This window comes from Bos grunniens, chromosome 17, assembly GCF_055505025.1.
Source record: "Bos grunniens cultivar Pamir isolate PY7600 chromosome 17, Bosgru_T2T1.0, whole genome shotgun sequence".
Classification (NCBI taxonomy): Eukaryota; Metazoa; Chordata; class Mammalia; order Artiodactyla; family Bovidae; genus Bos; species Bos grunniens.
The window spans coordinates 6,784,660-6,811,117 of record NC_141181.1 but is presented as its reverse complement, the minus strand read 5'-3'; the positions used below and the strand labels follow the sequence as shown (position 1 = coordinate 6,811,117).

The window sequence follows — 26,458 nt, the reverse complement described above, 5'->3', positions numbered from 1 at the left end:
TTATTTTGGGGGCTCCAAAATCACTGCAGATGGTGACTGCAGCCATGAAATTAAAAGACGCTTACTCCTTAGAAGGAAAGTTATGACCAACCTAGACAGCATATTAAAAAGCAGAGACATTACTTTGCCAACAAAGGTCCGTCTAATCAAGGCTATGGTTTTTCCAGTGGTCATGTATGGATGTGAGAGTTGAACTGTGAAGAAAGCTGAGCGCCGAAGAATTGATGCTTTTGAACTGCGGTGTTGGAGAAGACTCTTGAGAGTCCTTTGGACTGCAAGGAGATCCAACCAGTCCATCCTAAAGGAGATCAGTCTTGGGTGTACATTGGAAGGACTGATGCTGAAGCTGAAACTCCAATACTTTGGCCACCTCATGTGAAGAGCTGACTCATTGGAAAACACCCTGATGCTGGGAGGGATTGGACGCAGGAAGAGAAGGAAACGACGGAGGATGAGATGGCTGGATGGCATCACCGACTCAGTGAACATGAGTTTGGGTAAACTCCGGGAGTTGGTGATAGACAGGGAGGCCTGGTGTGCTGCAGGTCACAAAGAGTCAGACACGACTGAGCGACTGAACTGAACTGAACTGATCAAAATATTAATTGATGCTTCCAACAAGATAAAAAGAAAATAGGTCAGTTTGAAACCCTGTCTTTAAAAACTTACAAAGGTAGGGACTTCCCTGGTGGTCCAGAATCTGCCTTCCCATGCAGGGGACTCGGGTTCGATTCCTGGTGGGGAAACTAAGATCGCACATGCCATGGGGCAGTTAAGCCAGTATGCCTCAGTAAGAGATGTCCATGCACTGCAACTAGAGGGCCTGGGGCACAGAGGGCCCACACACCACAACAAAGACCCAGCATAGCCAAATAAAAAAATTACAAAGGTATTACTTCTAAAATGTTAGCTCCATTTTTTATTTGAAATAGTGAGGCAGATATTTTTTAAAAGCTAGGTTTAAATGTTATTCATAAAAAGGTGTAAATTATTTGTTAGAAGACACTACAAGATTTTTTCGAGGCTATTAACTTTTTAAAAATCTCTTTTAAAAGTAAATGTTGCAGCCACCCATTTCTTAGCTTCATCATCTTTTGATCAAAGGCTTTAGGTTGGCTAAATTCTTCCATTAGAGTTTCCTTCAGCATTACATTTCTATCTTTTTACCAAATCTCAGTGATGTCTAAGTCAGAATAAAATAGGCTTAACCAATGGTGGAGGAAATAATAATGAAGCAATAAACATACAAAACAGAAAACCTAATCAATGTAATTTCAAATATTAAAAGCCTAAAAAGGCTTTTATTTTGCTAATAAAAACAAATACAGTAAAAAATAATTTAATCAAGTACTTTAAAAGCTGGCAGTTCTTCAGAGTTTCTGTTAAAGCTTACAACTTTGACCAAGAATGTAAAAGAGAAAAGAGACAGCTGAGCTCATTCTAACAACGCGCAGATTTGTTTTCCTCTGGGAATTAGAACAGCCCATCAACAGCAAGTAGGGAGGAAAACTTTTACTGCAAATATTCAACAATTTTCCCATTATGTAAGGAGTGCAAGCAATGCACTTACCAGCTATTATATGTCTTGTTTTTCAAATCCACTGGAAATCTTTTTCATTGGAAAACAAGAACATATTTGGCAGCCAAAGGACTTTAAAGGCATTTATAATGATGACTACCAGGAGTTATATGAAATTACCTAATAAATATAGTAAATTTTGGGCTTCCCAGGTGGCTCAGTGGTAAAGAATCCACCTGCCAATGCAGGAGACGCGGGTTCGATTCCTGGGTTGGCAAGATCCCCCAGTAGGAAATGGCAACCCACTCCAGTATTCTTGCCTGGAAAATTCCATGGACAGAGGAGCCTGGTGGGCTACAGTCCATGGGGTCACAAAGAGTGGGCACGACTGAGCACACACATATGAAGACTGTAGACCCGAGCACAACTGCCCTCAAAGTATTAATAGCAGTTCTATCTTTACGGGACATTTAAAAAGGTTCACAGAGTAAATCTATCTATAAGCATTAGAAAAAAAAACAGAAAGAAGGGAAACAAGAAGACGCAGAAGAGAACACAGGAGAGAATAGGCCCAGCGGTACCGTGGATGAGCAGAACTCCAGAGTTCTCAAGGGAAGGACTCTGCCCGAAGCCTGGGGCAACACACAGGGGCACCATGCTTGGATCTAATGACCTGCTCCACTGGAGGATTATGCAGTCTCTTTCACACCATCCTTTCCTCTTCCCACCCACACTGCAGAGGACAGGCGCTGTGTTCAGCCATTCTCACTGAGCCCCACCAGCTAGACCAGGGAAATGGCCGAAAGTGCAGTCTGCGGCAAAGCAACAGCACATAACCAATACAAAACTTACTTCTATAAGGTAGATAAATGGATACCCAAACTGAATATTCAATGTGATACCAATCTTATTTTTAAAATCTTACCTAAAAAACCATATATATACATATATATGTACACACTGTATATATATATATGCTGTTAAGTCACTTCAGTCATGTCCGACTCTGTGCAACCCCATAGACGGCAGCCCACCAGGCTCCCCCGTCCCTGGGATTCTCCAGGCAAGAACACTGGAGGGGGTTGCCATTTCCTTCTCCAGTGCATGAAAGTGAAAAGTAAAAGTGAAGTCGCTCAGTCGTGTCTGACTCTTAGTGACCCCATGGACTGCAGCCTACCAGGCTCCTCCGTCCATGAGATTTTCCAGGCAAGAGTACTGGAGTGGGGTGCCATTGCCTTCTCCAGTAATATATATATATATATATATAATTTATATTATTATATTTTATATTTATACAAGAAAAATGAGAATGAATCTACCCAGTGGTGTGCTGGAACCAGCTTATACTAGCTCCTGAAAATAGACAATTAAATTTTCAGAAATTTTGCAGACCAGTTTTTAAAACATAGCTACTATTTAAAATTACATAAACATTTAAATTATATAAACTTACAATTAAACAAATCGCATAAAAAAGGTAATCCTGAGTTGACCAAAAATTTAACCTGGATGAACTTTTTGGTCAGCCTAATAAGTACTCAAAACTTATCATTTCTTAATTATTTTACTACATTTTATCATTATCCATGCTCTTGAGATGATTTATTCCTATGATTTCTGAATGGTGAAAATACTGTGTAATGATGTACTACTGTGTAATTTTTCCCAGTTCATCATCACTAAGGTCATGATGGCCAACAAAAAACTGGCAAACTAGGGTTCACTTTATTGTTTTACTGATTGTCTAGACATAAGAAAATGACTGAGAAAATGTTAATAATGTAGATTCAACATAAAAACAAGTTTGTAGCTGTTGCTGCTAAGTCGCTTCAGTCGTGTCCAACTCTGTGCAACCACATGGACTGCAGGCCACCAGGCTACTCTGTCCATGGGATTCTCCAGGCAAGAACACTGGAGTGGGTTGCCATTTCCTTCTCCAATGCATGAAAGTGGAAAGTGAAAGTGAAGTCGCTCAGTCGTGTCCGACTCTCAGCGACCCCATGGACTGAAGCCCACCAGGCTCCTCCATCCATGGGATTTTCCGGGCAACAGTACTGGAGTGGGATGCCATTGCTTTCTCCATATCAGAAAAATTTGAGGAAATATTCTTCCAGGATTTGAAAACTATTATGTGAATCAGCAAAGAAGTTGCTCAAGTCATTGACAAAATCTGACCTAAGTTTTGGTTATTTCACTTTCATCTTACTCATTAATATAAATAAAGGTATCACCCAATATTCATATGGAATTATACTTAGTTGGTTGTTAAACATGTATAAGCACATCACTGCATATGATTTATCTACCTATATTTCTACATTTTCCAAGTTTTATATAAAAACACTATTACTTCTGCAATTTGTAATTTATTTTTTAAGAAAGATTCGTTATGGCCAAAACCAAAAAAGTGATTGGTTCATATCAAATTTATGGCTTTTTTAAAAAAGACTTTTTAAATGTGAATCATTTTTTTACAGTCTGTATTGAATTTGTTACAATATTGTGTCTGTTTTATGTTTTGGCCACAAGGCATGTGAGATCTTAGCTACCTGACCAGGGATCGAACCCACATCCCCTGCACTGGACCACCAGGGAAATCCCAAATTCATGACTTTTAGTTAATAAAAATTAACCAATCACTCTGTGGAAACAGCAGGCTAAGGTCAAATCTAAATGCCATTACTGGGATGAAAGTCCCCCAGAATCCTAGTATGAATAGCAGCATGCATACAACTTCAAAACAGGTTTCAAAAAGAAAACAAACTATATATTTTACAAACTTCTATGGATCTGGTGTAAGACTTTTTTAAAAGTAGTTAAAAAACACACAGAAATCCTTTGCCTTCCTATACACTAACAATGAGAAAACAGAAAGAGAAATTAAGGAAACAATTCCATTCACCATTGCAATGAAAAGAATAAAATACTTAGGAATAAATCTACCTAAAGAAACAAAAGACCTATATATAGAAAACTATAAAACACTGATGAAAGAAATCAAAGAGGACACAAATAGATGGAGAAATACGGATCAGAAGAATCAATATAGTGAAAATGAGTATACTACCCAAAACAATCTATAGATTCAATGCAATCCCTATCAGGCTACCAATGGTAGTTCTCAGAGAACTAGAACAAATAATTTCACAATTTGTATGGAACTACAAAAAACCTTGAATACCCAAAGCAATCTTGAGAAAGAAGAATGGAACTGGAGGAATCAAACTTGCCTGACTTCAGACTACAGTACAAAGCTACAGTCATCAAGACAGTATGTCACTGGCACAAAGACAGAAATACAGATCAATGGAACAAAAAAGAAAGCCCAGAGATAAATCCATCCACCTATGGACACCTTATCTTTGACAAAGGAGGTAAGAATATACAATGGAGAAAAGACAATATCTTTAACAAGTGGTGCTGGGAAAACTGGTCAACCACTTGTAAAAGAATGAAACTAGAACACTTTCTAACACCATACATAAAAATAAACTCAAAATGGATCAAAGATCTAAATATGAGACCAGAAACCATAAAACCCCTAGAGGAAAACATAGGCAAAACACTCTCTGACATAAATCACAGCAGGATCCTCTATGACTCACCTCCCAGAGTAATGGAAATAAAAGCAAAAATAAACAAATGGGACCTAATTAAAATTAAAACTTTTGCACAACGAAAGACACTATAGGCAAGGTGAAAAGACAGCCTTTGGAACAGGAGAAAATAATAGCAAGTGAAGCAACTGACAAAAAAATTAATCTCAAAAATACACAAGCAGCTCATGCAGCTCAATTTCAGAAAAATAAACAACTCAATTAAAAAATGGACCAAAGAATAAACAGACATTTCTCCAAAGAAGACATACAGATGGCTAACAAACAAATGAAAAGATGCTCAACATCACTCATTATCAGAGAAATGCAAATCAAAACCACAATGAGGTACCATCTAACACCAGTCAGAATGGCTGCTATCAAAAAATCTACAAACAATAAATGCTGGAGAGGGTGTGGAGAAAAGGGAACCCTCTTACACTGTTGGTGGGAATGCAAACTAGTACAGCCACTATGGAGAACAGTGTGGAGATTCCTTAAAAAACTGGAAATAGAACTGCCATATGACCCAGCAATCCCACTGTTGGGCATATACACCGAGGAAACCAGAACTGAAAGAGACACATGTACCCCAGTGTTCATCACAGCACTGTTCATAGTTGTTTATAGCTAGGACATGGAAGCAACCTAGATGTCCATCAGCAGATGAATGGACAAGAAAGCTGTGGTACATATACACAATGGAATATTACTCAGCTATTAAAAAGAATGCATCTGAATCAATTCTAATGAGGTGGATGAAACTGGAGCCTATTATACAGAGTGAAGTAAGTCAGAAAGAAAAACACCAATAGAGTATATTAATGCATACATATGGAATTTAGAAAGATGGTAACGAAGACCCTATATGCGACACAGCAAAAGAGACACAGATGTAAGGACAGACTTTTGGACTCTGTGGGAGAAGGCGAGGGTGGGATGATTTGGGAGAATAGCATTGAAACATGTATACTATCATATGTGAAATAGATCGCCAGTCCAGGTTCAATGCAAGAGACAGGGTGCTCAAGGCTGGTGCACTGGGATGACCTTGAAGGATGGGATGGGGAGGGAGGTGAGAGGGGGTTCAGGATGGGGGACACATGTACACCCATGACTGATTCATGTCAATGTATGGCAAAAACCACCACAATATTATAAAGTAATTAGCCTCCAATTAAAATAAATAAATTTACAAAAAAAAGTAGTTAATAGTCAAATTATTATATGGGCTTCCCTAGTAGCTCAGCTGGTAAAGAATCGCCTGCAATGCAAGATACTCGGTTCAATTCCTGGGTTGGGAAGATCTGCTGGAGAAGGGAAGGCTACCCTCTCCAGTATTCTTGGGCTTCCCTGGTGGCTCAGCTGGTAAAGATGCACCCACAATGCAGGAAACCTGGGTTCCATCCCTAGGTTGGGAAGAACCCCATCCCTGGGTTGGGAAGTCCCTGGAAAAGGGACTGTCTACCCACTCCAGTATTCTGGCCTGGAGAATTCCATGGACTGTATATTCATGGGGTCACAAAGAGTTGGACACGACTGAGCAACTTTCCCTTTCATATACTTTCAATCAAATTAAATGAACATAAACATTTAGAATTTAAAAATCATTAATGTGGGACTTCCTTGGTGGTCCAGTGGTTAAGAATCCACCTAGGATTGTAGGGCATGCACGTTTGATCCCTGAGAGGGGAACTAAGATCCCACGTGCCACGGAGCAACTAAGCTCACAAGCCACAACCATTGAGCCTGTGCACTACAAGTAGAGAATCCATGGGTCACAAGGGAAGAAGATCCTGAGTGCCGCCACTAAGACCAATGCAGCCAAATAAAAAAATATTAAAAAAAAAAAATCAAGAATGTAACTATTATTTCCTTAGTGTATTCTATATTCCGGAGATTCTCCTAGGTACTAGGGATAAGAGTATAGGAAATGGCAACCCAGTCCAGTGTTCTTGCCTGGAGAATCCCAGGGACGGGGGAGCCTGGTGGGCTGTCTATGGGGTTGCACAGAGTTGGACACAACTGAAGCGACTTAGCAGCAGCAGCAGCAAGGACAAGAGTAAAAATGATGAGCCCTGGCACTCAAAGAGCTTATAGTTAAGTGGAGAAGATACATAAGTAAACAGGCAAGATCTTTTCAAAAAAATTTAATCAGGCAATTTTAATCATATTAGGGGGCGTGGGAAAACCTAAGGATATCTGGAATCTTTAGAAAAATAACATCACAAATATAAAATAAGTCATGACTGTCAATTCAAACGAATAAAAGGGTGAAGTAAAATCAAACATTAAAAAATCATAAACTGGATTGCAAGTGGCAAGACTGTGCAGATATGAACAGTAAAGTTTACCTCCTTGCAGCAGCCAGAGATACTCCTCAAATTCCCAGGTAGCTCAGGGCTAGTGTTTCCAGAACAGGCTTGGCAGAGCAGTCCATCCTAACTCAAATTTCTAGTGGCACCCAAGACCACCCTGCTCACCTGCCACCAACGCCTATGTCAGCTTAAGAACACCGATGAGATACGGCAATTGTTCCTGGGCCGTGGCTCTTCCTGTTACAAGAATTCCTAACAACAGAAATCAACTGAAATGAATGTGCAGATGGACAGATGGATGGATAGGCAGGTGGGTGGACAGACAGGCAGATGTATGGGTAGATAGAATTGTTTTTCCTTAAGACCCTTACTTTCAAAAAAAGAAGATACGTTATTCAGTATCTTCAGTATCCCACTCCCTGTATGGCCTCCTTATTTAGGTAGCAAATATCATTCCTGTTTTATTGATAGAGCAGTGGAGAGAGGAAAGCGTCCAAACACCCGAAGCTGGTATGATAATGCCACACATTTTGCGTCCAGACACTCTTAAACCTGGGGCCACGGTTTTCCTGGGACAGACGTACAACTGTTTTGGTCTGAGTTGAACCCACTCAGATGACATTTTAAGATTTTTCCTGGAATTTCAAGAAAAGAAGAAAGAAGGAAATGAAGACAAAAGAGGAAAGAAACGTAACTACAAATGGTGAGGTTTGGAGCTAAGACATTTCCAAGTTCTTCTCCTAATCCACCTCATTCCCACAGGCCACAGCCCTGACAGCAAGGCCCTGAGAAAGGATGGGGTTCCTGTGACAGGAACCCACAGTAGCAGCAAAGGTTCCCTCAGCATCACCACCAGCACTTTAACCAGAGTCAGCTGATGTGGGACTAGTCTTGGTGGTGGGGCAGCAGGACTACTGGATGATTTTAGCAGCCTGAGAAAACAGCAATGTATATAGACAATCAACACACAAGTACAAATCGGAAAGGTTATTTTCTTTTAAACATGGGTTATTTACTTCTGCAAGTATCCTCAAAAGGGAATACATTTCTTGAGATCCTGAGATTTCTAGTTATTTCTAGTTCATTTGCAAGTATCTCCTCTCAAATCAGAAAACACTGATCATCTGTCATGTTACCAGACCTAGAGATGCAAAGATGAACAGCTGCCTTCAGGTGGTGAGCCAGACTTATATAATTATGTCCTATACTACATATACTACTATAATATATTACTGTATTACAGGGTAGTCCGTGCTCCAGACAGAAGTATGCCCAAGTAATTAGGATCCAGTCTTTAGTTGGTCCTATGATATCAAATGTTTCAAATAGTAACTTTAAGCCCCGTTTTAAAATTTTAACACAGAGATTGTTAAATCTCTTATTCCCCTTTTAACTCTAACATTTCCTTAGAAATGTTTGTTTTCAAACTAGGACTCTGTATAGGAATAGCGATCTTTCTCTTATTCAAGTAATTCAGGCTTGATCATTTTATCCTCGATTATCTGGTAAAACAGAATAAAAGCTGCTTACTATGCTAATATTGAATTGCTGTAACATTTTGTCACTAGTTTTATATGTATTTGGGGGGGGAAGATTTTTTAAAAATAAATTTTAAAATTTTGTAAACAGTTTTTTTTTTAATTTACAGAAAAGCTGTGAAGATGAGTAGTTTTCACATACCCCACATCAGTGCCCCTCGTTATTCACATCTTACATTAATATGCTATGGTTATCACCATTATGTAAGTGCTTTTTTTTTTTGCTGCACTAGGTTACATTGCCCTGCACACGCTTTCTCTAGTTGCGGTGAGCAGGGGATACTCTCTAGCTGTGATGCTCGGGCTTCTCACTGTGGTGGCTTCTCTTGCTGCGGAGCACGGCATCTAGGGTGAGCAGGCTCAGCAGTTGTGGCTCATGGGCTTAGCTGCCCCATGGCATGTGGTATCTTCCTGGACCAGGGATAGAACCTGTGTCTCTCACATTGCAGGGTAGATTCTTAACCACCAGACCACCAGGAAGTGTTGTGTTTTTAAACACTCTGATTATGCAAACTCTGCTTTTCATGTTTTATTTGTAAGAGACTGTAGGCGGTACTAGAAAAGATCCCCTACAAGAATTAGTGTAACGTTGTCAAAACCCAAATACTTTTTTCTCACGGTGAGGTCCTGTCCAGAACGAGGAGTGAGGTCAAGCAGGCCCAGTTGGCTCACCACGTTGACTAGTGTCACTAGAAAGAACATCTGGAGTGCTGCTTTACGGAGAAGAGAAGGACTAGCAAAAGGAGGAAGAAAGACTGCTGAGCCTAACAGAGTTAAAGGGAAATCAGGGAGAGTGAAAATTCCTACAGATGGTCTTTTAGGGTTCCGATTCCCCAGATTTAGTATAAACTACCTCAATGCTCTATAAATGCTTATCATACACAATAACTATTTGGTGAATGTATGTGAATCCCACTTTCAAACATGGCATCATAGAAACCTCACCCTGGAGAAGGAAATGAAAACCCACTCCAGTATTCTTGCCTGGGAAATCCCATGGACAGAGGAGCCTGGCAGGCTATCGCCCATGGCATGGCAAAAGAGTTGGACATAACTTGGTGACTAAACAACAAACATCGATGTACAAAATTTTGGTTGGGTATCTTTTTGTTTTTCTTGGGTAGATACCTAAATGTGGAATTGCTCAATTGCAGGGTAAAGTGCCAAAAATTACTTAAAAAAAAAAAAAGAAACCCCAGTACATTTGTTTGATATCAAATTTGCATTCATTGATGTTTCATGAAGTTTTTTTTTTTTTTGTCATGATACTTCCTTAACATGAGGCCTACCCTAAAGGCAAGGTGTGGTTTTGCCTCAGGCTTAAGCAAAACAAATCTATGGGCATCTGAAGGCTATATTCTCAACAATCACTATTATAAAACAATAAAGGGTGGTATGTTATTTACACCAAGATCAAGTTATTTACACCAAGATCGTGTCTCTATGCAAACAAGGGCCAAACAGAAGAGTGGAGAGGGGGGAGGTGACTCACCTTGTACTCAAAAAGCATCTGATAGCGTTAAGGCTGTAAGTGAATCCCGGAGACACAGGGCACGTAGGGCTCAGGACTAAGGATGCTTCTCAAAGTTGTCAGACACAGAGAGTGGACACTGAGAAGAGTTCAGAGGTGTGAGGCCCAGGTACAGCCAGGCCACAACTCTGAGCATAACTGCACCATTTAATGTCAATTTTCTCATCTGTCATATAATATCATTTGATTGGATGATCTTTATTCTACCCTCCACTATAAAAATTTTTAAATATGAAACTTAAACTCCAGTTCCACTTGGTAAGAATTCATTGCTTAATCTAACTGGAGTGAAGGACATTAGAGTTGATAACGAGTCCATTGCAATGGCAATAATAGCTAGCCTAGGTGACCTGACAGAGCACTGCTCTAATGCCTTATACCTTTTAACTCCCTTATCCCCACATCCACCCTTAGCTTAGAGGACTGTAGCAATACTACTGTGACCCCAATTTTACAGACGAGGAGTTTACGTTCAAGTTCTCACAACGTGTAAATGATGAAGCCAGGGTTTAAATTTTGATGGTCTGGTTCTTAGACCTGAGAGCCTGAGTTCTTAGCCGCTGAATATCACTCCCTCACCTATAGCCAAATTTTGAGAGGAAGTCACCAAAAACAAAACAAAACTTAAAAAAAAATTTAAATAAGTAGAAATTGTGAATTACCAAAGAACTCTGAAAATTTGTCTTTTTTCATGGACTCTTCATGACTGGAAGATTTAAATCAGAGGAGAGGGGAAAATGTCTTGAAGAGTATTAGAAGATGATTTAAGACTTTTATCACTTCTGGGATTTATTCAGAATATATCACATGTCAAGGAGTATATGCAAATAAATGTTTGAAAATTCATGGGTCTGGATGTATTTGTGTTTTAGGAGATCCCACATCAGAGACGGGTATTTGGGGGCTGGGTTTTTGTTTTTGGTTTTTTTTTTGCCTTTTGTTGGTGAAAGAAAACAAGGCAAAAAAAAGTCTTCTATTACTCACCAAGGCATAGATCTGCTGTCAGTGTTCATAAGACAAGCAATACATTTTCCTCTTCACACAATATATTTGTATGGCAAGGATCTGGTTTGTACAGAAATACTTTCAAGTACTATTCTGCACTGTTCTTTCAGCATTACTCATGATACCCTAACCCAGGTGGAAATAAATCCTAGAGTCAAGGATATAGTTTAGGATAGTCCTAAAACCAATGTAAGTATGTGATTTTCATTTCTAAATTACAATATTGTTGAGATTCCTTAGATGTTATTTTATTACCTTGCGAGGTTAAAAGCAACTGAAACCCTTTAAACTTGAATTTAATAAATGGGATTTTAATTCTGAGCATGCAAGGGTATCTTAGGAATTCCCACAAACAGGAAGTACAGCTGAGCTTCATGCAGCCCTGAAAACAAAGTAGTTTCCTACACAAGCTCTCCTCTTCTGAGACCATACCATCCTAGCTTCTCTCTTTAAATCTCCCGCTACAGCTGGACTCTTTCAGTTTAGTCATCAGTATACCTGGACAGTGGTCATCAGTATATATGCCCCAGCCAACCCCAAATTTAAATAATTTTCAAGAAGAAAATTCCAAAGAGTGAGTTCAGCTTATAGGGAACTTTTTCTACTGAGAGTTTCTCTTTGGAATCTGTAACCAAAGAGAAAGTACTGGGCAAGAGACGGTGATAAATGTTTAGGTCTGCTTGTCATTCCTTGACAGCAGCCCTGGACTGCTGCACGAGGCGGTATGCTAGGGACAACTTTACCTCTAGGAAATGGGTTTACAATTGATGGGATGTTTGTAGTTTAGACACAGTCTTACTCAGAAGCATTCAGACAATCGATATTTTCCTTCTAATCTTTTATTTTCTTAATTACCAAAGGGCACGGACTCTCAGACCTCCTTTCCAAAAGAAGAGAGAGTCACACACAAAGTCCTTCTTTGGCACTCCTGCCTTATTTTTGCTGCATTTAGAATTGTTGTGCAAGGGTGGGCAGGCTCACTCTGCATCTTCTGAGAGCTGCTTGACAACTGGAACGTGATGGAAAGTGACAAAATCTTGTCATGGGGCAGAACTGAATGTTCTGACAGTGTCCAGAGGAGTCCCTCATCAAAAACGAGGTGCCCAGCCCTGAAATTATATTTTTGTGACCAGGGCTGGTTTCCAGTTTCAAGACAATATGGAGTTTCCTTAAAAAACTAAAAATAGAACTACTATATGATCCAGCAATCCCACTCCTGGGTCAGTATCTGGAGGAATCAATATCTTGAAAAGACACATGCACCCCAGTATTCACTGCAGCTCTATTTACAGCAGGGAAGCTATGGAAGAAACCCAAGTGCCCATCAATAGATGATTCCTCAGCTATAAAAAGAATGAAATATTGCATTTGCAGCAACATGGATGGATCCAGAGACTATCATATCAAGTGAAGTGAGCCAGGTAGAGAAAGACAAATATTACATGTATGTGGAATCTAGAAAATAATATAAACGAATCTATATACAGAATAGACTCACAAGCACTGAAAACAAACTTATGGCTACCAAAGGGGAAAGGGAGAAGAGGAGAGATAACTAGAAGTATGGGAGATATAAGCTGCTGCTGCTGCTGCTAAGTTACTTCAGTCATGTCCGACTCTGTGCGACCCCATAGACGGCAGCCTACCAGGCTCCCCCGTCCCTGGGATTCTCCAGGCAAGAACACTGGAGTGGGTTGCCATTTCCTTCTCCAATGCATGAAAGGGAAAAGTGAAAGTGAAGTCGCTCAGTCGTGTCCGACCCTAGTGACCCCATGGACTGCAGCCCACCAGGCTCCTCTGCCAATGGGATTTTCCAGGCAAGAGTACTGAAATGGGGTGCCATTGCCTTCTCCGGAGATATAAGCTGCTATACATAAAATAGATAAGCACCAAGTAGCGCTGTACAGCACAGGGAACTATATTCAATATCTTGTAATTAACCTATAATGGAAAATAATCTGAAAAGATGTGTGTGTGTGTGTGTGTGTGTGTGTGTGTGTGTGTGTATCTGAATCACTTTGCTGTATATCAGATATTAACACAATAGTGTAAATTAACTATACTTCAATTTTAGAAAGAGACAAAAAGCAAGCGTTTTATATATGAAACGACTGAATCTGGATCAAGAGTAGGGTTCTCTTAATGACACAGCAGGTGATTGGGCTTCTAAGTGACGATTTAGCAATTCTGTCCACACTGAGATTCTTCCAGGAATTAGTACACTTTTATGGTTTACAGTCTTACGCAATACATTTGAAGAATGTGATACATGCTCTGCCAGTAAGGGAATGCATGTAAATAAAAAAATTAAAGTCCAGTTGTACAAGGACATTTATTAATTGGGGCGAAATCATAATCTAAGGGCAAACTGAAATCCACAAAGATAGATACAAAGTTCACTCAACTAAAGGCTATTTAATACAGATTTTGTAAGACTGTGTAGATAACTACTTCTAAATTATATTGCAGGAAAGCAAAGAACTGATATAAAATATAATCCAAAGGAAAGAGAGAAAAGAATGAGGATGAAAAAATTTAAGGGCCAGGATTTCCATGAGCTCCTTGGATGCTGCGAAGTGGGTGGCCACACATGTCAGTCTTGAGGAAAAGCAGTAGATACAGGACCAGCTGCTGTTCCAGTTAACTGCTTGCTGATAGTTTAATTTGAAACATCTTCAGAGAAGCCCCCATACTAAGCAGTATGGCAGTGGTAGGCCAGCTGATAAACCTTTTCAATTACCCAACTGACAGACCATATCAATGCTTCATTTTCATTCCCGTCACACTAGGGGAAAATGCTAAAGTCACATTTCTTAAAGCCATAGTAAAAAATACATATTCTCTGTAGAATGACATAAAATGTTAATAATCCTTTCATATCTCTGATTGCAAAAGGATTTTCCCAACAAAACCTGTATACACTTTAATTTTTCACCTTGTTTACAACATTACAGATGCTACAGCAAAAATGATACTTCTCTTATAGCTTAGAAAACATAATGCCAAAAAGTAATTACACACAAGCTATAGTTTATAGAGGTACAGGAATCAAAACATATGGGTAGGGAAATGCGACAGAATTATAGTAGTTAAACTAAGCCCAGCAGAGCATGACATTTTAATAGACATATTTAAAAAGGAGAAAAGCAAAAACAAGTTAAATCCTTTGCTTTTAGCTAATCTATTTAAACCATAATGTGATAATGGTAAAGTGTCAAAATAAAATCCTAACATCTTTATGAGACCAACAATAGGGTTGTTCAGTTGCTAATTTGTGTCCAGTTCTTTCTGACCGCATGGACTCCAGAATGCCAGGCTTCCCTGTCCTTCACTATCTCCCAGAGGTTGCTCAAATGTATGTCCATTGAGTCAGTGATGCTATCTAACCATCTTATCCTCTGCCGCCCCCTTCTCTTTTTGCCCTCAATCTTTCCCAGCATTAGGGTCTTTTCCAGTGAGTCGGCTCTTCACAGCAGTTGGCCAGAGTACTGGAGCTTTAGCATCAGTCCTTCCAATGAATATTCAAAGTTGATTTCTTGTAAGCTTGAAATCCATGGGGTCACAAAGAGTCGGACACAACTTGGTGACTAAACAACTACATATACATCTACACTACACACAGATATAACCTCACTTATTCTAAATACTATATTTGAGTATATACTACATATACGTATAGAAAGTAGACTAGGATAAACACTGAACCAGACTCCTTTAATAACAGTTGTTTGTAGAACAAAGACAGATACCACATATTTCTGTACTACTAAAAAGTGTTTTCAAGTGTTACTTGTTTAACTCTTGGGTTACAAAATCAAAATAAGGTAAAAACCCACATAGCGATAAATAGTGCCTTTAGTAGACAGTAAAGGAAAGATAAGAATGGCTTCCTCAGTTATCAGTACAAAGAAATAGAGTAAAACAATAGAATGGGAAAGACTAGAGATTGCCTAAAGAAAATTAGAGATACAATAATAAGGCACAATAAAGGACAGAAATGGTATGGACCTAACAGAAGCAGAAGGTATTTGGAAGAGGTGGCAAGAATACACAGAACTATACAAAAAAGATCTTCATGACCCAGATAAGCATGATGGTGTGATCACTCACCTAGAGCCAGACATTCTGGAATGCAAAGTTAAGTGGGCCTTAGGAAGCATCACTACGAACAAAGCTAGTGGAGGTGATGGAATTTTAATTGAGCTATTTCAAATCCTAAAAGATGATGCTGTGAAAGTGCTGCACTCAACATGCCAGCAAATTTGGAAAACTCAGCAGTGGCCACAGGACTGGAAAAGGTCAGTTTTCATTTCAGTCCCAAAGAAAAGCAATGTCAAAGAATGTTCAAACTACTGCACAATTGCACTCATCTCACACACTAGTAAAGTAATGCTCAAAATTCTCCAAGCCAGGCTTCAACAGTACATGAACCGTGAACTTCCAGATATTCAAGCTGGATTTAGAAAAGGCAGAGGAACCAGAGATCAAATTGTCAGCATCCACTGGCTTAACGAAAAAGCGAGAGAGTCCCAGAAAAACATCTATTTCTGCTTTATTGACTATGCCAAAGCCTTTGACTGTGTGGATCACAATAAACTGTGGAAAATTCTTCAAGAGATGGGAATACCAGACCACCTGACTTGTCTCTTGAGAAACCTGTATGTATGCAGGTCAGGAAGCAACAGTTAGAACTGGACATGGAACAGACTGGTTCCAAATCGGGAAAGGAGTACGTCAAGGCTGTATATTGTCACCCTGCTTATTTAACTTCTATGCAGAGTACATCATGAGAAATGCTGGGGTGGATGAAGCACAAGTTGGAATCAAGATTGATGGGAGAAATATCAATAACCTCAGATATGTAGGTAACACCACCCTTATGGCAGAAATCGAAGAAGAACTAAAGAGCCTCTTCATGAAAGTGAAAGAGGAGAGTGAAGAAGTTGGCTTAAAGCTCAACATTCAGAAAACTAAGATCATGGCATCCGGTCCCATCACTTCATGGCAAATAGATGGGGAAACAGTGACAGACTTTATTTCTTTGGGCTCCAAAATCACTGCAGATTGTGACTGCAGCCATGAAATTAAAAGATGCTTACTTCTTGGAAGGAAAGTTATGACCAATCTAGACAGCATATTAAAAAGCAGAGGCATTACTTTGTCAACAAAGGTCCATCTAGTGAAGGCTATGGTTTTTCCAGTGGTCATGTATGGATGTGAGAGTTGAACTATAAAAAAAGTTGAGCATGAAGAATTGATGCTTTTGAACTGTGGTGTTGGAGAAGACTCTTGAGAGTCCTTGGACTGCAAGGAGATCCAACCAGTCAATCCTAATGGAAATCAGTCCTGAATATTCATTGGAAGGACTGATGCTAAAGCTGAAACACCAATACTTTGGCCACCTGACTCATTTGAAAAGACCCTGATGCTGGGAAAGATTGAAGATGGGATTAGAAGGGGACGACAGAGGACGAGACAGTTGGATGGCATCATCAAGTCGATGGACATGAGTTTGAGTAAACTCCAGGGGTTGGTAGATGGACAGGGAGGCCTGGTATACTGCAGTCCATGGGGTTGCAAAGAGTCGGACACCACTAAGCAACTGAACTGAACAGAGTAGAGGGAACTACAGGTGTAGACTATGAGTAGAAATGGGAACAGTGTTTGATCATGTTTTTTTTTAACACTCTCAATTACTTCTTCCTTTTTATTTTCTTCTTTCAGAAATAATCAAAGAAAATTTCACTCAATTTTATGCTCCTTTCCTGTAAAAACACCATTATTGGTGCCACAGAATTCAAGAAAGTCTTCTTAAAGGTTTTCAAAATTAATTATGAAATTTTTCAGGATTCAAAAAGAGTTTAGATAAACGAAGCCCAAAACTGAGCCATTAATATACACCTGACGCTCCCTGTGTACCCCTTTCTCATCCATTCCTTTGATAAGCAATGTCCTAAATTCACTATTTATCACTTCCATATGTACCTTTTTTATACTTTTAGTTTACTTTTTAAAGTTTTTATTTTGTATTGGAGTACAGCTAACTAACAATGTTGTGATAGTTCCAGGTTAACAGCAAAGGGACTCTGTCATACATATATGTGTATCCATTCTCCTCCAAACTCTCCTCCCATCCAGACTGCCACACCATACTTTTACTTTAAGGGTACACATATTCATATAAAAAAAATATATATGTAGCCATAAAAATATACAATAAAGAATATGCTGCTTGTGTTTCACCTACGACAAAGGGAATCAGCAAACTATTTTTTGTATTTGGAGCTGACAAACTTTTTCTATAAGGGGTCAGAGGCTTTGAGGACCCTGTGGCCTCTGTTGTAACTAGTCAGCTCTGCTGTAGTGATGGAAAGCAGCCATAGATAGTATGCATACAAATGGGCGTGGCTGAGGTCCGATAAAACTATTTACAGAAATAGGTGGCAGGCCAGATTTGGCCCATGTGCTGACTTCTCGTTTATATATATGGTATCATACTGAGCTCTCTTTCTATTATGACTTGCTTTTTTTGTTTTTATTTGATATATAGTTGATTTATTGGGTTGGCCGAAAAGTTCATTTGGGTTTTTCATAAGATGTTATGGAAAAATCCAAACGAACTTTTTGGCCAACCCAATACAACGGTGTGCCAATCTCTGTTATACAGCAAAAGTGACTCAATTTTACACATATATATTATATATTCTTTTGTAAAACATTCTTTTTCATTATGGTTTATCCCAGGAGACTGGATACAGTTTCCTACAATTTACTTTTATCATCCAAAATTCTGTTTTTGAGATTTATATAAGCTGTCCCATAAAGCTGCAGTTCCCTCAGTCCAAGGAGTGCTACTCTCAACATTCCTGTACATAGTTCCTTTGGCATAAGTGAAAGTATTTCTCTGGGGTACTTAATATCTGCTGGGTTATATGGTCTGGGCATTTCTAACTTTACCATACAGTGCTCAGTTACTCTCTAAATATGCTGTATCAAATTATTCTCTCACACACTTGTAATTGTCAATCTTTGAGATTTCTGCACCAACTCAGTGGAAGTGAAATGATATCTCATCATCACATTGGTACACATCTTAGCATTAGCAAGCTAAGGCTTCTTAGGATTCATCTTTTCTGAGCTCCCTGCCCCTATTCTACTGAGTTATTTGTCTTTTTCTTTCTGATGTGTATTTATATTGGACACTAACCACTGTTGCCTGTGTGTATTTCGGTAACAACTTGTCTTTTCACGTACTTTTGCTGTCTTCATGTGCATAAGTTTTAAAGTTTCACATAGTCAAATTTGTCCATCTTTTTCTTTGTGGTTTCTACTTGTTTAAAAACTTTTCCCCTACTCCAGCATCATAAAGATATTCTCATGTATTTCCTCAAAATGTTTTACTTTTATGTATTTAGATTCTACCTCACATGATAAAATAAATCAAATTCCATCTAGAATTTTTTTTAATACAGGTAATCAATTGTTCTTGCAGCACTTGATAACCTGTGCACTTTCCCCACTGACCCATATTGCCAGCTCCATCACAGCACCGGACAGAACCGTGCATGCTGTGCTCAGACGCTCAGTCGTATCCAACTCTTTGTGACCCTACGGGCTGTAGTTGGCCAGGTTCCTCTGTCCTTGAGATTCTCCTGGTGAGAATACTGGAGTGGGGGAGCCACTTCCTCTGTCAGGGGAGCTTCCTGACCCAGGGATAGAACCCACATCTCATGTCTCCTGCATTAGCAGGCAGGTTCCATATACCACTCGCGCCCCCTGGGAAGCCCATGTGTATCTTTGCTGGGCTCTGCGTTCTGTTCCCTTGACCAGTTTCTCCACTGACAAAACAAGTCTTAATTGCTTGCAAGAGTCCATTTCCCAGTTTTGATCTTCAAAGTTGGCTATTCTTGTTCTTCCTTATAAATTTTAGAAAATTTTATTTTGGTCTAATTTTTAAATAATTTTTGTGAATTTTCCTGAAATTCCATCAAACTTTATAAACAGGTATCAAAGGCTTTAAAAAAGACTAAGATTCAAATGATAATTTCTGAGAAACAGATTAAGGGTTCTCTGTTCTGCTGCCTTATTTTTTCTGCTATAAATTATTTCCTTGCAGTATGTAAAACCTTTAAGACAAAGTAGCTTATTTTTCAGTCGCCACAAGTCATTGGGTCCTATTATCCAGACCTGCTGGGGCAGTAAAAAAAGTTCCTAATTTTCCATTGCTGGCACTGATTACCACAGGGCTTAACTTTATTATCTTTAGCTCCTACTTCCCTCTCAATTAGTTTCCCAACTGCCATTCCATAGTACATTTTTCTAGATGCTATTAGTACCTGTGTCTGGGAAAGGAAGTTATAAATTCAGACAAATTTAAAAAATCCTCTATAGTAAGTTTCTCACTTGGAGTTTTATAATGCATTTCAGTATATCAAAGACCCTCAGTAAAGAAATATGTCTAATTTTGTTTTAACTCACCATTTCCAAATTTTTTCATGCAGTAATTATTTACTTCTTGCATACTGATTAATATCCTACAAAGAAAGTTCCATGGGACATCAATTTGGGAAATGGTAAATTTAAACTAACAAGGAAAAGACAAGAATTCAGATATTTCTGACTTCTACAAAACAAACCAATCAAAAAGCACCCAGCAAGCCTCTCAGAAATGCTTAAGGGATGCTTTTTTTAGCTTGGGGTCTTAGTGTTGACCTATACCTAATAAAACTTTTCCTTTAACTTGACAAAAGTTTTACTTTCCTTTTTATTTCAGCACTGAAATGAAAGAACAGGCAGCCGTCCCAGATTTATTCACCTCTCACTGTGAAAGCTATAGGAGTATTTGGCCTTATAAAAACACAAACCAAAGAAATGCATCTCTCTTATGCATGCTGGGCATTGAGCCCATGTTCTTGCTGCCAAGTGGCCTGAGGAGAACCAAAAAGCACACCAAAATTAAGTGCCTTTTGTTTATATTTTCTCCCCTCTGCCCTGTTGATGCAGCAGGTATTAATCTGGCTGATGCACTGCTGGGCTGGCAGGGTGGCCCTGCTCAGAAGAGCAGGTCACTGCCAGACTCGGCAGACACCTCAGACAGAGGACACTGCCTTTCCTGGAAAACACTTCTTTCTTACAGGGCGTACTCCTCTCTGCTGTAGTAATAAGCACTCAACAGCAGTCCTGGGCAAGCTTTTGAGAGTCAGGTTCTTTCCAGTTAGCAAGGAAAAAATATTGGCATTCCCTGTCTCTCTTCGAACTACATCTGACATTTATTCAAAATTTTGTTTATTAAGTGCTTACTGTGAACCAGGCATGTTACCAAGACCAGTATCACAGTCCTGGAGGGCCTGAAAGTATAAATTAGAGGTTGAAGGCTGAGTACCATGAGCACCGCCTGAAGCAGAAGTACAAAGACTTGGATCCTGACGTGAGCGATCGGGAATGTAAATCCCAAACAATGAGCACTCTGTGCTCCACAAAGCTGGAGACCTTTCCTTGTTTTCTGCTGTATCCTGAGCCTGGATTAGGGTCTCTCAACAAATATTATCGGCTATTGAATGAGCAAGGGCTGGAGCCGTCTAGAATCATGATTTAGCTATGCGTGAAACTTCTCCATTTTATCCCCTTCACTAGCTTGTCCAGCTTTTCCTTGACAGTGTCCCCCACAGATTCCATTCCATCCTTGACCTGCTACGTCTGGAAATCCTTCCTCACATTGTGCAGAAATCCACTCTCTCAACTTTGCGCCCACAGATGTATATTTTACCCCCAGGACAACACGGAACATACAGACCCATTCCCTCACTGTGTGTGTGCTTAGTCGCTCAGTCAGGTCCGACTCTCTGACCCCGTGGACTGCGGCCCGCCAGGCTCCTCTGGCCGTGGGGATTCTCCAGGCAAGAATCCTGGAGTGGGCTGCCATCCCCTTCTCCAGATTCCCTCCTCTACTACTTCTTGTGAAAATTTCAAGTCTACAGAAAAGCTAAAGGAATAGTACAGTGAACACCCATATATATGTTTCATCCATTCACCAATTATTAATGTTTTCCTGTATTTACTGTTATACCTTGCTGTTTTTTAATGTTCATGAATTATTTGAGAGTATGCTGCAAACATAAGCCTGTGTCACCCCTAATACATCTGCTTACATCTCCTAAGAATAAGGATATTCTCCCACATAACAGCTTTCCTATATACACCTAATCAAAGAAATATTAACCAAAAAATCTAAAATAAAGTTCATACTTAAATTTTCTTAATTATCCCCAAAGCATTTTTTTTAAATCTGGATTTTTAAATTCCAGATTAAAAAAAAAACAAACCATAGTCTTTTAAAATCTGAAATATCTTTCTAGCCTTTTTGTATTTTTCATATTACCTTTTTTTGGCCAGGGTTCCTATTCCATAAATGGTATCTATGTGCACTGCTAAGCATCAGCTGGAGTCACAGAATGTCAGGTTGTCTCACCTGAGAGTGAGACAGATGGTGATAGGCATACAAGTTGACCACTTGATTAAGAATGTGATCACCAGATCTCTTCACTGACAAAGGTACATTTTTCCCTTTATAATTAAAAACTTAAGTATTTCTTCTTCTATTTGGATTTTTAAAAATCCAATGTGTTAGAATCTATTGTCATTTAAAATTTTTGCTACTCAAATTGTCCCAGATTTGGTTAATTGGAGCCTCTTGAAGCTGCCCCCTAGGCCTTTTTGACATGACCCCACTGGTTGAGCACTTCCTACCTTCCTATCAGTAGGGTCCAGGCTTACCCGGACTTTCCCTTTTCCAGGATCTGGGATTAGCTATTCCTCCGAGGATCCCTGGTTCTTCCTAGCAATTGGGAGCTAATGCTGGGAAGAGCAATTATGAGAACAATTTTGCTAGTCTCTTCTACAGCCCTTCAGGTGTTTGAATCCAGTTATTTCTGTCTTATACCCCTTCCCAAACTTCCAAACCATGGCTAACTTCTCCCAATTCCTTAAACAAGTCTTCCTGTGACTTAGCTTTGACTTCTACCCAGCTCTTCTCTGTCACTTTCCCTCTCCCAACTCAGCTGTGGTCCTCTATCCCAGTGCTTCCCAACCTGGCTCTCCATCAGAATCACCCGCTACTTCTTTAATATACAGATTCCCATGATCTACTCACTCCACACCTACTGAATGAGAATCTCTGGAGTAGATAATAGGATTCTGCTTTTAAGTACCTCAAGTAATATCGACAGAGCCAGTGCAACGCACACTTCGATTTCTCAGCGCCTAGTGGGCCCAGAATTGAATAGCGTATCAAAAGCATGGTCTAGAGCTATCACTTTCTTATACTGGACATTACAGGTCTTTCAGCATAATTAAATCAATGCTGACATTTTTGGGGGCGGTGGAGGCAACAACACGAAATTTTTGACTCTTAATGAACGGATTGATTTATTTTGTTCTTGTTGGCTGTGCTGTGGAGCATGAGGGATTTCAGTTCACTGACCAGGGACTGAACCTGGGCCATGGCAGTGAGAGCCCAGAATCCTAACCCCTCAGCCACCAGGGAACTCCCCTCATGATGAATTTATGAAGAATTAAACTCTCAAGGTTTTTTCAAAAATATTGTTAAGTCACCTCTCCCCTACTGCTTCATGCTCCATTGATTTTTCAGCCGTAGGGATAAGGATTTACATTTGTTCCAATTAAAACTCTTATTCTTAATTCAGTCAAATCTTCAGTATGTCAGGGGTCTTATGGATCCTGGTCTTATCATCCTAAGTATTTTTTACCCTTTCAACTTTATGTCACTCACAGTCAGGCATGCTGACAAAGTCCTCTTACATTCTTTTTTCTATTACTTTTTAAGTATTAAAAATATCAATCTTACACACTTTTCTATGATTATGGCTATCTAACTGTATGTGTTTGTCAAAACTCATAGAAGCATACACCGAAAAGAGTGAATTTTAATGTATGTGAATTATACTCCTCCCCCAAAAAACTACCTTACATCCCAAATACTTAGCTGTATTTTCCTCACAGATTAGATCTCAGTAACTTACTCTGATTGACAATCTCTGCAAAACGTACTGGACGTTCCCTGGTGCCTCAGATGGTAAAGACTCTGCCTGCATTGCAGGAGATCTGGGTTCGACCCCTGGGTTGGGAAGATCCCCTGGAGAAGGAAATGGCAACCCACTCCAGTATTCTTGCCTGGAGAATTCCATGGACAGAGGAGCCTGGTGGGCTATAATTCAAGGGGTCGAAGAGAGTCAGACACGACTGAGCAACTAATAACACTATCACACTATCACAATATAAAATACAAAGGAAAAGTGAGGAAATGTGGAATAAGGTGAAAATGATATTAAAAAGCTACAATCCTTCACAGAACTAGGTTAAAAAACAAAAAAAAAAGATCTGTCATTCTTGCCTAGAGAGTGGAAGTTAGACAATTTCCACATATAAGTCTGACAAGTGTTAGTTGCTCAGTTATGTCCAATTCCTTGTGATCCCCAGGACTGTAGCCCCCCAGGCTCCTCTGTCCATGGGATTCTCCAGGAAAAACTACTGGAGTGGGTTGCCATTCCCTTCTCCAGGGGATCTTCCCGACCCAGTGGTTGAACCTGGGTGTCCCACACTGCAGGCAGACTTTTTACCATCTGAGCCCCCTCCATCCCTTAAGTTTGACAAGGGTTTCAAACACACTCTTCAGTGTTGGTGAAGCTCTCACAGGACACGCTTCTCAGCGTGAATAAGGGGCTGAAGGGGCAGAACCTTCCTGGCCATTCAAAACTGTCTAGTCAGAACTTAAAGAATTCAACTGCAATATATATATATATATATTTATACCGATAAGCTCTAGAAAGAATTAATTACATCAAATTTTTAGCAGTAGCCATCCATTTCCAGTTGATGAAAGACATTGTTTTTTTTTTAATGATTTCTACTTTAAAAAATAATTTTTAAATTTCTATAAGCCCATGGTAGCTTTATACATAATTAGAAAAAAGCAGTACACATTTATAAAAATACCAATTAAAGAAAGTGGAGGGAAATAAACCACAGAAGAAAAGAAACAGGGATAAAATAATTTTCTGTAAAAATATACCTGTCACTGATACAAATTCTCAAAATAAAACATGTCTTCCAGGTAGTCAATAATTTTATAAAGAATGTTCTGAGAATGAACAGTATTTCCCTTGTGAAGCCTGAGGGCCACGGAAGATTCCAAGTATACAGTGTTTCAAAAAGGGACACTTGCACTTCTTCCAAATAATATTTCCTAAAAGAGAAGCTTTATACAGAGTTATTAAATAACTATAAATTCATACCTTGAAGAACGATGCTCTGGTTTATTTCGTTCGTTTCGATCTGTAAAGAAAGAAGAAAGTCACATTTTAAAATGCTCTTTAGGAGTCTTAGAAAAGAAGTTCTTAAATACCAGCTGCCATACCATCAGATTTCACAAAGGGCTGTTCAAAGGTTGCTGTGTCTTCCCCTACATAAGGCTCTCCTTCAGAGTTGAGAGGATTTATCTGACAGAGGAGTTATGAAAGATACAAAGAAGGACAGGCATATAAAGTTTTTACAGTTTGTTAAAAATCATCTACTTAGAAAATATATCATTACACGTATTATTTCATTTTCAAAGATCTTTGCTGTTTTAAACACTTTGCTAAAACCAAAACAAGTTTAGCTAAGGAAAGAAAGTAAGGAAACTGAAAAGCCACAAATTACTCAGCTCAAAAAAATCATTCCATGAATCATGGTTGGCAAAAGCATCTAACAGGATGGGGAGGGGAAAGAAATGAGCAGTCAGCTACATCTGCAAATACACTGAGACCAGCACAGCCTCCTCCTTAACTCTCTATCACCCAGAACTCTTCAGAAGTTGGGTTTCCATGTTTCACAGGAAATTAGGTCTCACGGGCTACAGGGCAGTGGTTCTCAACCAGGAGCGATTTTGCTCCTCCTCCCCAGGGGGACACCTGGCAATGCCAGGAAACGGTCTGTGGTTGTCACAGCTCAGGAGGAGGGAGCTACTGGCATCTGGCGGGTAGAGACCAGGGACGCTACTAACCACTACAACAAAGAATAACCTCACCGAAAACGTCAACAGCGTTAAAATGGAGAAATCCTGCTACAGAATAAGAGGCCAGAGCCTAGCTGCTAGTCATTTTTAGAAGTGCCTCTACGTACTACTCTAAAATGTTCTTCATCAACCTGAAAACTATTATATATAAGAGAAAGAACCACAAAACCCACAGGTTGTGCTTTTTTTTTTGACTAATGATTTTTACTTCAGTACATGCTTAAAAATAAATAAATGAAGTAGAAAGATAGCAGTGTTATGAAAAAACTAACAACAGAAAGCAGTGGTTAAAAAAAAAAAAAAAGCAAGCAAGCAATGGGTAAAACCACAATAAAATCCTATAGAAGGACTTTTAAAAATCCTATGCAAGATTATCAAAAGGTAGTTTTCTAAACTATCTTCTGAATTAACACTAACATGATACAATTTAATGGCTAAACAAAGATTAGACTGGAATCCTTTCTTACCCCCTTAATTTTACTGCTGATGCAGCAGCATAAAGATAACGAAAACATTCTCTAAAAGTTCTGAAGAAATTTTATGAAAAAATTACAAAAGGAAATGAATCAGATTTACATAGTTAAGTATAAATTCTTTCTGAATACTTAATAAAAAAGAAATGTCTTTTTAAACCAAGGAGTTAGCACACAGGAAGATACTGTTCTCTGAAACACTGACAAGGAGAAAGATCCACAATAAAACATATTTGTTTAGCTACAAGGCTCTCCCAGACACATGAGGTTAATATGCTTCTGGTTCCAATTTCTCTACACAGTGACTTAGTGTTACTGCCACTTTTAAAACTTTTAATTTAACTTGGTTTACCCCTCCGCTAAATAAAAATCTAGTTTTTCATTTGTTGAGTACTATAAAATTTAAA

At 39.2% G+C, this 26,458-nt stretch overlaps 1 protein-coding gene across 23 annotated transcripts in view; it reads right to left on the bottom strand.

The window, feature by feature from the left end:
* SH3D19 (SH3 domain containing 19) overlaps positions 1 to 26,458 on the bottom strand; it is a 204,548-nt gene that overhangs the window by 81,877 nt on the left and 96,213 nt on the right. For 17 of the 23 annotated variants that reach the window (XM_086346344.1, XM_086346345.1, XM_086346354.1 and 14 more), the window contains one exon: positions 24,818 to 24,857. In XM_086346344.1, the coding sequence (XP_086202470.1) occupies positions 24,818 to 24,857 (40 nt within the window). Of the gene's footprint in view, positions 1 to 24,817; positions 24,858 to 24,939; positions 25,534 to 26,458 lie in introns of those variants that run through there. The other 6 variants (XM_086346343.1, XM_086346346.1, XM_086346365.1 and 3 more) reach the window with 5 other exon arrangements.